Source organism: Gavia stellata, chromosome 8, assembly GCF_030936135.1.
Source record: "Gavia stellata isolate bGavSte3 chromosome 8, bGavSte3.hap2, whole genome shotgun sequence".
Classification (NCBI taxonomy): Eukaryota; Metazoa; Chordata; class Aves; order Gaviiformes; family Gaviidae; genus Gavia; species Gavia stellata.
In genome coordinates this window covers 18,304,247-18,320,007 of record NC_082601.1, presented here as the reverse complement: position 1 = coordinate 18,320,007, position 15,761 = coordinate 18,304,247, and the positions used below count along the sequence as shown (strand labels likewise).

The window sequence follows — 15,761 nt, the reverse complement described above, 5'->3', positions numbered from 1 at the left end:
CTGGCTGCAGAAATTCACATTGGTGTTAACATCAAGCTGTTGGGAAGATACTCTGTAACCAGCTAAAGCCTCTCATCTGCCCCCACACCCAGGCGTGCTCTAGCTCCAGGGCCCCACATCTCAGGCTAGAGGGACAGTCATGCCCACCCCAGAATGATGTCCAAGCAGATCTGCGTCTTGGCATCGCAGCCTGGCAGGCCACAAGTTGTGGCACCAGCTTGCAGCCTGAGGGACAACAAGCTGTCTCTAAGGAGCCGCTTTTTTCTGAAATAGTCTGGATCTGCAGTACTGGCTGTGCCAGGCCCTGGTCAGGAGGGCTCTGGACCAGCAGCTAGATAGTGGGGCAACTAACAGGCCAAGGGACCGGAGACCCAAGAGGCATGTTGTGCACTTCACAGAGGATATTCAAACACCAGTGAAGACCATTCTCCCTTCAAAGACCAGCAGCTCTTTAGCAGTGCAGTACCCCAATGTTCTGCCCCAGGGAAATGCCCATCTGGGGCACCCCCAGGCTGGAAGGAAGGGGATTCACATCCAGGAGCCTTGGCAGCTTACAGCAATCCCAGCAGGAGGCATGCGCTGGTGAGTGGGGCCAGTGCAGTAGCACCAAAGTCTGGGGAGCAGCAAGAGCTGATCCGCGCTCCCTGCTGTAAGGCTGGCAGCTCTGACTCTACGCGTGTTTTAATAAAAAGCCAAGGCCTTGGAGGAGTAGAGGTGAATAGAGACCTGGCCTGTGTAGCTGGGCAGCTCCATGGCATCCCCAGGATGGTCAAGTCCTTGTCCCAGTCCTCTCAGTGTAGCAGGGGGAAGCTGGCCCCTGGTCACAGCAGGATGGAGTGTGTGTTTGCAATGGCTCCTTCAGGGTCCATCTTGTAGAGCATGAAGTGGCCCTGCACCTGGGCAGCACTGATCTGTTTGGAGACTGCCAGCGCCTGCTCCGCAAACCGCTCAGCTGCAGCCAGGGGCTGCTCGGGGTAGAAGCGCTGGAACATGCAGGCAAGCTGCCAGTGGGAGCAATGGCCCACGTACTGCTTGAGATCCACGCGGCCGGGCCGCACCAGGGCCGGGTCCAGCCTGTCGAGAGACACAGGGGTGCCTTGAAAACCTGATCAAAGTGTCTCTGCAGGGTGGGTCCTGCAGGAAGCCCCCCTCCACACTAGCACTGCCAGCATCCTATCTGCAAGGTGCTCTGCACTGGGGTGGTAAAGGTGGGGAAGAGGTTTGTCCCTAGGGGATTGAGGGGGAAATTAACCTAAAAGAAATAAGAGAGCTGGGGAAGGGCTGGCTCCGGAGGAGAACAAGTGTGTCCTGGGAAACAGTTCTGCCCATCTCTGTCCCATGAGCAACCTCTGAACCCTCTAGGCCAGCTCGGTCTGGAGTGAGCCAAGCCTGCCACAGGGCAGCGTCTGGCCAGATGCCGTAAGCCCAGGCTGCATCCTACCAACCCCATGTGCTGCCTGTGGGGCCAGCGTTTCACTCAGCATGGCCACAACCCCAAAATCTGCAGATCCCCACAGGCAGGAAGCTGGTAGCTCTCCTGAAGGGCACAACCCTGGTCTGAACAGCAAGGAAGCATCTGAGGCTCCAGCAAAGGGGATCCTGATTAGCAATCAAGGGATTTGTATCCCGAGGGAGGATTTGGGAAACCCGAACCTCCAGTGTTCACACTGGAGGATGCAAATAGCCCTTCATAAAGGTCACCAAAAGGGAGCAAGGTCTTCTCATGCCACCCTCCCTGTTCCCTCCCAGACAGCAGCTCTAACCTGTCCACGTAGTTGGTGGTCATGAAGACAATTCTGGCTTCTGTGGAGGCCACACCATCCAGCGCGTTGAGGAGGCCACTGAAGGTCAGACGGCCCATGCCTTGGTACACAGCCGGGTCTGGGGACGGAGATGTCCGAGATGATATCCATCAGCCATTCACCCCGCACAGTCCTATAGGCCACCTCCCTATCACCTGAGGCTTAAGCCAAGCTCCCTGCTCTCTCCTTCCCCTGAGGCTGACCCTCTGCCTCTCCCTGGCTGGCAGCACATTCACCTCCCCTGGCCACCTGCACCCTGGGAGCCCAAAAAGAGAATGAGGAGGAAAGCCACCCCTTCCCTCATGCTGAAAATAGCTGGGCAGGAGAATTGTCTTTGCCTGAGGATAAAGGACCCAAATCTCCCTTTATATGGCCTAGCCAAAACTGGGCAAGGTCCAGCTGGGGCCACGAGGCCCCAGAGAGCTGCCCACTCCTGGTCTCTGCTGGTGCGGCAGAGCAGCCCAGAGTCCAAACTGCCCCCCAGCACAGCCAGCAAACCTCCCTCCCGCTGCTGGCCTGGGAACAGGGGCACCACTCACTCTCAGCGGCGAGGTCCCGGCTGACGAAGGCAGCGTCCACATCCTCCAGCAGGATGATGCTCTGCTGTGGTGCCACACTCAGGAGGTGATTGAGCCGGTCATCAGAGAGGCTGCGGTCACTGAGGCTCAGCAGGCAGATACTGTACTGCAGCTCCCCAGCCAGGGCTGTGCTGGGAAGGACACAAACCACAGGGGTGAATCACAGCGAGAAAGCCTGGAGCAGAGGAAGAACCGGATCTCCCTGCCCAGCAGCAGGGGAGAAGGCAGAGGCATCCTCCCCCAGCGGGGATCAGATAAGGGGGACGGGCGGGAGCCCCTGCTCAGCCCACTGGTGCCATGCAGCGCTGTGCAAAGCAAGGGCGTGAAGGGCTCATCACCCTGACCTGTCATGGTGCCAGCAATGTGAATGCTGACACCAGGCACCAGGCAGGAGGCACAGCCCGCTCCTGCATTTCAAACTCAAACTCATCCATGCCCTCTCACCAAAGACTGCTGTGCCCCAGACCAGGCAGCTGGCAGGAAAACTGCTGTTAGCCAGCTGGCAATACTCACATGAAGCTGCTTTTCCCACAGCCAGGAGGACCATACAGCAGGTAGCCTCTTCGGTAGGGGATCCCTAGAAAGACAGCGTGCTTTTAGGAACCAGCAGGGTTGCTCTGAGATCTCTTCCCCAGAGCTGTGGGGCTACAACAGGGGAAGGCAAGCAGCATGATTAAGTTTCTCTGCAGCTGTCTCCAGATAGGACCACAAGCATCCTGCCCCACCCACAGCAGCATTGCAGAAACAATGAACTCCATGGCTTATTGCAGTTTCCAGGATTGGATTGAACCAAGGGGAGTTTGTCCCTTTGCAGACCCAGGCCTGATCTCAGCACCAGGGCTCGCTCATTTGTAGGATGTGCCCAAGGTGGTGCCCCACAGCCGTGGCTGCAGGGCGGTAAGGAGCCGTGCTAGGCAGGGTTCAGAGGACACTACAACGAAGCCTTGCCTCTCTCGCTGTACCACTTGGGGTTGTTGATGAATTCCTTCACGTCCTGGACCAGCCTCTCCGTCACACCTTGCTCCAGCACTACTGAGCTGAGAGGCCGGCGGCGGCGGGGGAAGCCGAACTGCCGCCACTCTGCTCCCATGGCCGTGTACATGATCGTCCTCCCTTCCTGCTGCTGCAGTGCCAGCTCCCGGGCTGCAGAGAGAGGCAGAGGGGACAGCTGGCAGGGAAAAGAATCTCCCATGAAGCCCTGGCTATCTCCAGGGAGCAGGCTGTTCCCAGCAGGGCCCCATGCAACTCTGCTACAGACCTTCCCGGAGGATATTGAAGAAGATCTCCCGGTTGGTGCCCAGTGCAGTGAAGGTGACGGACTCCCAGGGGGTCCCTGTGTGCAGGTCAATCATCTGCTTCTCCCGGTTGCGCTCAATGCGAATCCACTTCCTGCGATACCTGGGACGGGAAGACAGAGTTGGGGGATGGTGGTCCAGCACCATTCAGCTGAGCCCAGCCCAGGTCGTGCATCAAGGGAAACACTCATTTCGGGTAAAGAAATCGCTTCATGCTGATACATACAGACTCCTCTTGCTACTCTCAATCTCCTGCCCTACTCCAGGCCCAAGGAAGAGGCAGGATCCTCTCTGCTGCCTCCACAGGTTGGAGTTTCCTTGCTAAAACAAGGGTCAGTCCCCAGACTGCTTTCCCCCTGCCCTCCCTTACCAGATGAAATGGTTCCCAGGGCTGGGGACAAAGTCAAACTTGGTGCTGACGCGCCCACTTTCATGCTGCAGGTACGATGTCTCAACGCTGAGGTGCTGCGTGTGCTTGGCGTGGTGGGAGATCCAGTTCAGCAGCCAGTGGTAGCTCTTATCCTTGCTGGGCACCTCCAAGGTGATCATATAATGGCGCCTGAAAGCCACCAGCCCAAACTGGGCCCCTTTCCGGGCTAATGCCAGGGCTGTGCCCACCCCGACGAGGCCGAAACCAGCCCCAAAGTATGGGTTGTCCTTCAGTGCTAAGACAAAGTCAGAAAAGGGCATTGTGGGAGGTTAAACAGCTCCTTTCCACAGCATCGTCTCTGTGCTCTGGAAACAAACCTGCATAGAAAGAGAAGGACTGAATGGCAGTAGGGGATGCAACAGTTCACCTGCAGTTGCCTGGCCTTTATCATGGCCAGTTCTCAAAGCAAAAGGCAGCCTAGCACATTTGGATTCCTCACACCCATGCTTATCTTATTACCGGGGGTTCAGACAGCCGCTGGCCACAGAAGCCTCCTCCCTCTCCGCAGCCTCTGGGTGAGGCCGGCAGGAGGGGGCCAGGAGCTGGAAGCTCTCAGGCCAGCAAAGGAGCATCTGCTGCTTCTTCAGTCGTGACAAGAAGCCTAGAGTTTTACGCAGTTTTATTCTTTAAACAGCTAGAAATCACTGAGCACTGCAATTATTTAAGGTTTATTGTTTGAAAAAGCTGAAGCACATCCCCAGGCTGAGCTGAGAGCCGGTGCTTTGCAGCTGGAAATGGGCGCACAACTGTGGTGGAAGCCGCATCTCCATGTCTGGATAAAGGGCACCAGCCGCACGCTCAGGGGGCTTGAAGTTTCTCCAGCTCCCTCAGGAGGGGTCTGTCAGATATAGGGGATGAGGGTGACCCTCCCCCAAGAGACAGACAGACAGACAGACACGCTCCGCTCCCTCAAGCAGGATCCCACCTCCCCCAGCACAAGGTCTGACCCTGCAGCAAGTCTCCTTCCCAGAGCAGGGCGTCCCCTGCCCCACAGGAAGGCCTCGGGCCCACGGCAGGTTCTCCGCCCCACAGCCCAGCCTCAGTCCCGCGCCAGGAGCCCGGGGCGGGGGGGCTGGGAGGTCTCCCCCGGCCCCACACCGGCCTTCCTCACAGCAGGGGCCCAGCCACCGTCCGCTCCACGGCGGAGCGTCCACGCTCCTCACCCCCGTGGCGGAGCCCCCCCCTCCAACAGGAGCTCGGCCCCACCGCTACCGGCCTCGGCCCCACTGCCCCTCACCTCCGCGCAGCGCCGCTCTAGCCCGCGCCGCGCCGCTCTCTATGGCCCCGACCCTCACTTCCGCCCGGCGCCGCTTCCGGCCGGCTGCCGGCTCGCACCATAGAGCGGAGCCGGGGCGGGCGGCGGGACGGCGCAGAGCGGCCGCGCGAGCTGCACAAAGGGCGACGCTCCCTCCTGCCCGGCGCGCACTACCGAGATGCGCCGGGGCTGGAGGTAGGGGTGCCGGGACGAGGGGGACAGGCTGCGGTGCGAGGGGGCCGGTACAGGACCGGCCGTGCGGGGACTCGCGATAGGCACCTTCTCGCCGGGGGCTGGGCCCGGGTCTGGGGGTTGGGCCCGGGCTTGGGTCCACCTGGGCCCGGGTCTGGGGGCTAGGCCCGGGTCTGGGCCCCCCTGGGCCCGGGGAGCAGGCCCTGGCTGTTGGGCTCAGGCTGGGGCCCCCGGGTGTCTTTGGGGATGGTATCAGGGTCCCTGTGCCCCCCTCTCCCCCGTGGCAGTGTGTTTTGCTAGGAGCCCGCTTGTGGCATGGCAGAAGGGATTGAGGTACCCCGGTTCATACCCCTGCCTTGGGACTGGCATCACGGGCTGACCCCCAAAATCCTGTAGGACCCCTGGGCTTCTGGGTTCCCCCTTGTTTAAAGTGCTTGCTTATGTTTCAGATCGAGAGGCCCTCCTGCCTGGCACCAAGACAGTGCCCGGTGGCAATGAGTGCAGAAGTGGCTGTGTCTGACGCTACCGGCAGGGAGATGGAGGCCCTGTGCTCGGAGCTACTCCTGCCCACACCGGGAGAGGCAGGAGCGGTGGGAAGCCCAGGTGTGGCCAGCCCTGGCCTGGCTGGGACGCCCTCACTGACTGCCAGCCAGGACTTGCTATTGGCAGAGGCGTCAATGCCTGGGGAAGGGGCTCACCCTGAAGGAAGCAATGTGGAAATATTCATCGAGGCTGTGGCTGGCAACGTGACGCTGAGCAATGCAGCCAACGCCACAGGTACAGGGTGTGGGGAGGGCAGCACGGGCCCCTTGGTGCTCAGCAGAGGGAGAGAGGTCCAGCTGTGGCCCCATCCCCCCCCAGGTGGCACCCTGGGGACACCGCGGTGCCCTCTGGTGCCCTCGTGTGAGACACCGTGTGCATCATGAGTCTGGTGTCACTATTCAGTGCAGACCTGGCACAAGCGGGGTGTGCAGATGGGGAGGGGTGGCTGTGGGAGCCTCTGGCTGGGTGAGGGAGTTGCTCGGGGCTGTCAGTAAGAACTAGGCAGAGATTTCCACCCCAGGCTGCCTTCCCCACACACTTCTCACCTGGCTCCAGTGTGGGGGCATCCTGCTAGAAATGGGGCCAAACTGGCCTCACATCTCTCTGTGCCTCAAAGGTGCTAAGGTACAGACCCGGTCATCGTGGTCACCTGGTGGTGGTGTCCCCTCTCTTATGGGAAGTGCCTTGAGATATCCCAGGCAGGGGGAGGGCTGTGGTTCTCTAAACTGTAATTTGTGGCAGCAGAGTTTTATCCTCCTTGTCCGGAGTTCGAACTGAACTACCAGTCCCAAGCTCTGGGCCTGGCAAAAGCCCTTTCTAACACTCGCCCCTCGCTCTCTGCAGAGGTGCTGGTCAAAGTGGTGGAGCTGTATTTCTGCGAGAGGTGCGGCCAGAGCTTCCCGGAGGCCTCACTGCTGTCCCAGCACCAGTGCCTGCTGCTGGCCCCCCCAGGGCACCTGGAGCTCCCTGGGGCACTGTCGGCTTCCACCAGCAAGGGCCAGAGCAAGCTGGAGGGCTCGGAGCTGCCTGCAGCAGGCACGCAGGAGGGCTCCACTCCCGAGCACCTGCTGTGCCCCGTCTGCCAGGAGGCGTTCACACAGCCCAGCGAACTCAAGGAGCACTTCAAGACTCACCGCGCCCCACCAGGAGCCCTGCCCTGCCCCGAGAAGGGCTGCTGCTTCGCCACGGAGGACCGCAAGCAACTGCGTGGCCACCTGCGCCGCCTGCATGGGGCCTCACCCGTGTCCTGCGCTTACCGTGCCTGCCCGCTGCTCTTCCCCAGCCGCCCAGCCATGGAGCAGCACCACCGCACCCACTTCCCCTTCCACTGCGGCCACTGCGACTTTGTCACAGCTAATGCCAAGCTGTTCTGGCAGCACAGGAAGGGCCACGCCGCAGAGCCCCCCGCAGAGACGCCCGTGACAGGCAGCCCACCCAGCTGCGCCCCCCAAGGCCTGGAGCAGCACTGTGTCCTGCCATTCGGTACGGCTGGGTTGGGGGGTCAGGGCCTGTGAGTGCTGCAGAGGCTGGCTGTATCCGTGTGTCCCGGTTACAACTGGGAAGAGTGGGGGATGAGGGTGTGCTGCTGGAGGGCTGGGGAGCCCTGTGGTCTGGTGGCTCTCTGCGCTTTTCTTCCTCCCTGCAGCACGGTTTGTGCCCCCCATCTCAGCCAGGAGGTTTTTTGCATACGTGTGGGTGAGGGGGGATGGCTCCCTCTCTCCTGGAGCATGATGATCTCTGTCTTTCCCCACTGAAGCAGCAGAAGAGCAGGAGGAGGCAGGGAATTGCCACCCCGGCTGGGAAGCTGCCACAGCAGAAGCCAGGCAGGCAAAGCCCGCAGACACCGGGGAGGGCTCCTCAGAGGGGCAGAAAGCATCACCTGGAGAAGAGGAGTTGGACAGCGGCGGGGACGAGTCGCAGGAGGAGAATGGCGAGAGCCCCTGCAAAGGCAAGGTCAAAGAGGATGGGAAGGCGGCTCACGAGAAAGCCAGAGCGCCGCGGACACAGCACTTCAAAGGTAGGATGTGGAACACCACGGGGCCGTACCAGGAGCTGCTCGGGCTTTGTATTATGAACAAGCAGCATGGCCTCAAGACTGGTGGGGAAGTGTGGGCCGGGCCGGTGGGACGTGGAGGTCCTGTGCCATTCAGCAGCCTCATGTCTCCTGCATGTACCAGTGCACTGTTCCCCTCTCCCATACCCTCTGCCCAAGCAAACACGTCCCTTCTTCTGTTGCCCATCCTCAGATGCTGCCAGGCTTAGGCAAGTGCAGGCAAAAGTCTGCCTGGCTCTGGGGAGCAGGGGCACACGGTCAGGCCTGATTCAGGCTGCACTGGATCATCTTTGCCAGTGTTGAGCTGGGAAGAGCCCACCTGAACCATGCTGGTGGCTTGGGGTGTGGACAGTCCCTCCAAGTAAATGGCTGCTGTGTGACTGCGTATATGATAAGCCCTCATCCCAGCGCAGCTGGATCAGGGAGAGAACATCTGCCCGTGCTCTTCTCTGTCTCTTCCCTGCTGATGGCTCCCCTTCCTCTGGTCTCACAGGGGATGTTGCGGAGGGCTCTGAGTACCTCTACAAAACCCACATGTGCCCCGAATGCAAACGATGCTTCAAGAAGCGGACGCACCTGGTGGAGCACCTCCACTTGCACTTCCCCGACCCCAGCCTGCAGTGCCCCAACTGCCACAAGTACTTCACCAGCAAAAGCAAGCTGAAAATCCACATGATGCGGGAGACAGGCGAGAAGGCCCACCGCTGCCCGCTCTGCCACTACAGCTCAGTGGAGAAGAACGCCCTCAACCGCCACATGGCCAGCATGCACGAGGACATCTCCAATTTCTACTCTGATGTTTACTCCTGCCCCGTCTGCGAGGAGAAGTTTCGGCTCAGCCAGGCCCTCAAAGAGCACTTGAAGACTCACAAAACCGAGGCCAAGAGGCTGAGCTGCTTCCAGGGGGGCTGCAATTACTGTGCAGAGGACCGGAAGGAGTTTGTCCGTCACCTCAAGGATGCTCACGGCATCAAGGCAGTGGAGTGCAAGTACCACGCCTGCTCGCTGCTCTTTGGCACGGCCGAGGCCATGGAGGCTCACCGAAAAACCCACTACGCCTTCCACTGCCAGCAGTGCGACTTCATCTGCTCCAACAAGCATGTCTTCCGCAAGCACAAGAAGCAGGGGCACCCGGGCAGCGAGCAGCTCCAGTGCAGCTTCTGCCCCTATGCCACTTTCAACCCTGTGGAGTTTCACGACCATGTGGGCAAGATGCATGCCAATGAGAAGATCCACAAGTGCACCGAGTGCGCCTTTGCCACAGCACACAAGAGGGTGCTCATCCGGCACATGCTGCTGCACACTGGTGGGTGTCCACTGTGGTGGTCCTGAGAGACAATGTGGGCTGGGGGGGTTCCTGTCCTGGCTCTGGGTGGCCAGGGAGGGCTGGGTCAGGGCTCCTGGGTCCCATCACTGGCTCTGCCACCCTAGCGTCATGTGGCTGAAGTCATGGCGTGCCCTCATCCCTGCTGTTACCCCCAGCTCCTGCTGAGCTGGTTTCCCTGGGGGGGAAGGCAGCCCATGCTGCCTTACCTGGCTGTTGTGCTGAGGGCGTTCTTGTGTTGCCTGCAGGAGAGAAACCTCACAAGTGTGAGCTCTGCGACTTCACGTGCCGGGATGTGAGCTACCTGTCCAAGCACATGCTGACGCACTCCAACGACAAGAACTTCATGTGCACCGAGTGCGGGTACATCACCAAGTGGAAGCACTACCTGAACGTCCACATGCGCAAGCACACTGGAGATCTCCGGTACGGCTCCTGGCCCCGCTGACCTGGCAGCATAGTCAGGGCTCCCCAAATCCTGCTCTGGGGGTCTGCTGCTCTGGGCTGCACACACACAATGTGTGCCAGACTCTGTCATGCCTAGGGGATAGCTACAGCCTGCTCTGTCTGGCACATAAGAAATATGGTCTTTGAGCTTGCGGGTTGTTGCCAGCATGGTGTTGTGAAGACAAAGCTATCATTGCTGTCTCCGCACTGCCAAGGAGGTGTATTACTGCATCAGTGCAGCTCTGAGTTTGGGTTCATGGGCTCCACGGATGTTCATGGGCCAAGGCCAGCTGGATGGAGCACGTCCTTCAGGTCTAGTCTGCCTCCAGGGATGCTGGAGGTGCTGCTGGTGTGACGCATGTGGGGGGCGGTGACGTGGTCACTGTATGGGATAACCAGGGAATCTGTCTCCCGTCCCCAGGCTGGGGGTGTAAAGCACCAGCAATGCAAAGGGCTGCAGCAGGGAGGAGTTGCTTGTGGTAAGAGCTACCCAGATGGCAAAGGTCAGATCAGGCAAACCGAACAGTACCCCTTCCCCATGTGTCCAGGATGGGGAAACAGAGCTCAGCGTGTCTGACAGGGCTCAGCCTGCCCCGGTTCCTCACACTTCCTGACCGATTCTGCTTTCCCCACAGGTACCAATGCAACCAGTGCTCGTACCGGTGTCACCGTGCCGATCAGCTGAGCAGCCACAAGCTGCGGCACCAGGGCAAAAGTCTGATCTGCGAGGTGTGCGGCTTCGCTTGCAAGCGTAAATACGAGCTGCAGAAGCACATGCAGGCGAAGCACTCGCAGAACTACCAGGTGCCCATCTTTCAGTGCCAGTACTGCACCTACCAGACCAAGTACAAGCAGGCGCTGCTGAACCACGAGAACTGTAAGCACACCAAGCAGAAGGAGTTTCGCTGCGCCCTCTGCTCCTACTGCACCTTCAGCAACACCAGCCTCTTCTTCCACAAGCGCAAGATTCACGGCTATGTTCCTGGTGACAAGGACTGGCTGGAAAACTACGCCAGCAAGGAGCTGGAGATCAGCTCGTCCGAGGCATTCTTCAGCTACGAGCTTGGTGCAGCCCCGCATGTGGGTTCCAGCTCCCCCCTTGCCGGCAAGGAGCAGTGGGCTAAGGCAAAGCCGTCCCAGCTGGAGTCCCAGGGGGAAGAGGGCTACCAGCAAGCATTCGTGGTGCCCCTTCTTGGGCAGGGTGCCACTCCACCAGAGAGCGGCAGCAAGGCGGAGGGAGGTGTGGGTGAGGGGGAGCAGAACTGTCCCACTGCTGGCGAAGCCCTGGGAGATGACTGCATGCGAGGAGATGCTGCTGCAGGCTTGACTGAGCTCGCTGCTTCTGGGGATGTGGTGGAGAGCTGCACGTTGCACTTGGAGGCGCTGAATGTCTCATCTGACCCCCTCCTGGAGCACTTGACTGGAGAAGCCTGTGTGGCACAGCCAGAGAGCGTGGAAATGCTGTCCTGCAAGGGGGCTCCCACAGCCTACGAGATGCTAGGCTCCCGGGATGACCTTGGCTTGGAGGACAATGACAATACACTTGAAGATGTCGCGGACTTTGAGGAAGAGGAGGCAGATGTACAAGAGGACGAGGCTGTGAGGCTGGAGGACAGGGTAGCAGCAGGAGACAGCCAAGGAAAAGACTCCCTAGAGCAGGCCACGGGTCACCTTGAGGGGTCATGCTCAGACCACCTCAAGCTGATCACAGAGACCAAGATGAGGGAGACCAGCCGAGCCGAGCTGCCGGAGGCCTGGCTCAGCGTGCTGAAGATGGCCGAGCAGAGTCACTCGCCTGTCCCAGAGGATGCGGCCGCCTCCAATGACAATGCCAGAGGCGGCTCAGAGTCAGTGCTGAAGGCGCTGCGGAAGCAGGACAAGGAGCAGGCAGAGACGCTGGTGCTGGAGGGCAGGGTGCAGATGCTGGTGGTGCAGTCAGAGAGCCAGATCTTTAGGTGTGAGAAGTGCTCGTACATCACGCGGAAGGAGAAGTCCATGTCTCTGCACTCCAAGGCCAGCTGCCAGAGCCGCCGGGCCCCGCTCGTATGCCATGAGTGTGGCGCCAGCTTTAAGCAGCAAAGGGGGCTCAACACTCATCTCCTCAAGAAGTGCCCAGTCCTCCTGAAGAAGAACAAGATTCTCAAACCAGCTGGTCAGGAGCCAGCTGGGTTGTGCCTACCTGCTGACCAATCTGGTGATAACAACAGTATGGAAATGGCAAAGAGCAAGAGGGGAGGCTCAGAGGAATCTGGGCATGCTGAGAGCCCCTGGGAAACTGAACTGTTGCCTGACAAAATGCAGAGAGCAGGCAGTACTTTGACTGGGGAACGGGCCTCAGGCTGTCCTGCCCCTGAGAAATCCCTGCCAGGTGACAGCACAGCGGTGGCAGAAGAGCCTCCCCAGCAAGGGGATGGGGCTGAGCCAGGTGGAGCTGCTTGTCTCCCCCAGCCTGGAAAACCCTCGGAGAAATACCGGCTGGAGGGAGGGAAGCTGCACTGCAATGCCTGCTCCTTCGTGTGCTCCCGTGTCTCCACCATCACCTCCCACGTGGAGGATGGGTGCCGCAGCCTGGAGCAGTTCTGGTGCTCCCTGTGCCCTGAGTCCTTCCGCTCCCAGCGGGCCCTCAAGAGTCACTGTGCCGAGAAGCACATGGTGCATCCTGAGGAGGATGGACCCCAAAGCACCGAGCTCCCCGAAGTAGACCCAGCCAGCGTTGAGATGGGCCAGCGCAGTGAGCCCGCCCTGGATGCAGCCCCCCCAAAATCTACCCTGCTCAAGAGAAGGCGGTTCTCCTGCCCCACCTGCCCCTTCAGCTGCCACCAGGAACGGGCCATGAAGACACACAAGAAGAGGGGCTGCATGGCACTGGGCGAGTTTCGCTGCGCCTCTTGCCCCTTCACCTCCAAGGTGGCCAAAGCCTTGCGGCTGCACCGCAAGCTGCACCGCAAGCACTACAGCAAGCGGCCGCAGCTGCAGTGCCGCCAGTGCGAGTTCACCTGCAAGCAGGCCCGCTGCCTGCGGCAGCATATCAGCATCAAGCATGAGGGGGTGAAGCCACACAAGTGCCGCTACTGCGAGTTCAGCACCACACGGCGCTACCGCCTGGAGGCCCACCAGTCCCTGCACACTGGCGTGGGGCGCATCGCCTGCGGCATCTGCAGCCAGACCTTCGGCACCAACTCCAAGCTGCGCATCCACCGCCTGAGGGTGCATGAGAAGACGCCCACCCATTTCTGCCCACTCTGTGACTACAGCAGCTACCTGCAGAATGACATCACCCGTCACGTCAACAGCTGCCACCGTGGCGAGCTCAACTTCGGCTGTTCCCGCTGCGAGGCTCGCTTCAGCTCCGAGACGGCCCTCAAGCAGCACGTCCTGCGGCGGCACGAGGAGAAGGTGTCCTACGGCTGCCCGCGCTGTGGCTTCGTGTGCCACAGTGAGGCCACGCTCAAGTGCCACATACAGAAGCAGCACCCGCACCTGGAGTGCAGCACCTGCAAGGAGACCTTCCCCACCCGGGAGGCACTAGAGGAGCACAAGACGCAGCATTTCAGCCACCGCTGTGAGCTGTGCAGCTTTGCAGCCAAGGAGCGGCAGCAGCTGGTGCGGCATTACATGGAGAGCCATGAGCCAGCCGCCCCCCAGGACAAGCCTCTGCAGTGCCCCTTCTGTGACTTCGCCTGCCGCCACCAGCTCGTCTTCGACCAGCATATGAAGGGTCATGGGGGCACCCGCGTGTATAAGTGCTCAGACTGCGAGTACACCACCAAGAACAGGCAGAAGATCACGTGGCACATCCGCATCCACACAGGCGAGAAGCCCTACAAGTGCCACCTCTGTAAATATGCCTGTGCTGACCCCTCGCGTCTCAAGGTGAGAGCCCTGCTTGGGGATGGGGGATATACCCTACTGCATCTGTGTGGGTTGGGGGGGGATCCAGACACGGGGATTTGGGGAAGAAGAAACTCCCAAGGGAAAGTTTTGTCCTCTATCTCCTCTTCTCTGTGGCTCCTACAGGAATAGGAGATGAGCAGGTAAAACTCATGTGGCTACAATATGTTTCTGTCCTAAACCCTGCTCCCTGCTATTGCACATTAAGGAGTAGGGGGATCTGTAGGAAAGCAAGTAGGTGGGCAGCTGTCCAGGTTCACTCCTCTTCCCGCTGACATCTCTAGTGTCCTCTGGGTGCAGCTGGCCATGCCCCCATCACAGGGCAGCCTTGCACCACTCAAAGCCAAGTTTGGCTGCATGCTGGCTAGCAGCGTGCCCTGTGGCACCAGTTAGACACGGTGCAGGGAAAGCTCAGCTTCCCTGCAAGCAGAGCCAGACCCTGCCCTCATTTCTGTAGGTGATTAGCATCCTCATGCATGGTAAAGGGCCTTTCCTAGAACAGGAGAGCCAGGCGTGGGGTAATGGAGGGGAAAATAGTCTGGTTTTGCTAAAAGAAATATTGACTTTTTTAATGGCCAGGCTGAGCTGGAGCCCTCTGGGGCTGCCTGGGCGAGGCTACGCAACGTGCTCAGCTCAGGGCTAGCTCTGTTGGGCTGGGTTTTAACCTGGACTTTGCCTTAAATACCAAACTGGGGAGAAAAGCCTGTCCCAGCCCCCCACAGGCTGGGACAGAGGAAGCTCAGCAGTACGGGTGTCTCATCCTGACCCTGCTGTGGATCCCCCCTGCCCATAGTCTGCCAGGCAAGCAGACAGCCCTCCTTGCCCCACACAGTTTGAGATGTGAGAGCTGTCTTTGAGCCCCTTGCTGGCACCCCAGAGCCCTGCATGTTACCAGGGCAGGTGGCACAGCCTCATCCTGACCCTGCCACCTTGCCTTGTGCCCAGTACCACATGCGGATCCACAAGGAGGAGCGGAAATACCTCTGCCCTGACTGCGGCTACAAGTGCAAGTGGGTGAACCAGCTCAAGTACCACATGACGAAGCACACGGGTGAGTGCTGCCCACTGGAGACCGGTCACGGGGCACCAGGGAGCGTGTTGGAGCTGCAGGGACCACAGCTCCATGCTTCCTTTGCTACCAGTGGCCCAGCTGGAGGCGGGGGAGGACCCCCAGCAGTTGGGAGGCAGCATGTTCTCATGTGCTAGTGGGTTGGGGACAGTGCCATGGGGTGGTATGGACCACAGGTGCCATGTGGTGCCTTGGAACTGAGGGGTCTTGGGGTGCCTGCTGACGCGATGGGGTGTAGGGGGTAGTCCTTGGGGACTGATGCTCTGTTACAGGGATTGTGAGACCTGTGGGATAGAGGGCGCCATCCCCCCATCCCAGTGTCATCCCCTTCCCTGTCGCCACAGGCCTGAAGCCTTACCGCTGTGACGAGTGCGAGTACCGCACCAACCGGGCAGATGCCCTGCGGGTGCACAAGGAGACACGGCACCGGGAGGCCCGCTCCTTCATCTGCGAGCAGTGCGGCAAGGCCTTCAAGACCCGCTTTCTCCTCAAGACGCACCTGAAGAAGCACAGTGAGGAGAAGCCCTATGTCTGCAATGCCTGCGGGCGGGCTTTCCGCTGGGCGGCCGGCTTGCGCCACCACTACCTGACCCATACCAATGAACACCCCTTCTTCTGCCGCTACTGCCCCTACAAGGCCAAGCAGAAGTTCCAGGTCATCAAACACATCCAGCGGCATCACCCTGAGTGTGGGGCTGGCGACCCCAGCCAGGGGGTGGGCAAGGACCCCACCACGCCCACCGTCCACCTCCATGCCGTGCAGAGGGAGAGCCAGGCTGAGGGGGCCCCCGGGATGGAGCAAGAGCAAGTGTGCCCCACGGAGAAGGATGGCACTTTGCAGTGAGGCCAAATCCTGACTGCTTTAAAGCCCTGGTGGCATGG

General features: G+C 60.2%; 2 protein-coding genes across 2 annotated transcripts; one reads left to right on the top strand and one right to left on the bottom strand.

Annotated features, from left to right (window-relative positions):
• Positions 1–785: 785 nt before the first annotated feature.
• Positions 786–4,389, bottom strand: LOC104253763 (mitochondrial chaperone BCS1). The gene is made up of 7 exons (XM_009807323.2): positions 4,046–4,389; positions 3,639–3,778; positions 3,329–3,523; positions 2,894–2,957; positions 2,342–2,511; positions 1,764–1,881; positions 786–1,074 (listed from the first exon to the last, which is right to left on the bottom strand). Exons 1-7 carry the CDS (start codon positions 4,363–4,365, stop codon positions 822–824), a joined length of 1,260 nt encoding a protein of 419 aa, XP_009805625.2. The 5' UTR covers positions 4,366–4,389; the 3' UTR covers positions 786–821.
• A 1,657-nt stretch (positions 4,390–6,046) lies between these two features.
• On the top strand, positions 6,047–15,723 carry ZNF142 (zinc finger protein 142). The gene is made up of 8 exons (XM_059820632.1): positions 6,047–6,329; positions 6,939–7,577; positions 7,852–8,112; positions 8,642–9,454; positions 9,721–9,898; positions 10,555–13,792; positions 14,756–14,861; positions 15,224–15,723. The coding sequence occupies exons 1-8, from the start codon at positions 6,047–6,049 to the stop codon at positions 15,721–15,723; spliced, it is 6,018 nt and encodes a 2,005-aa protein (XP_059676615.1).
• Positions 15,724–15,761: the final 38 nt, after the last annotated feature.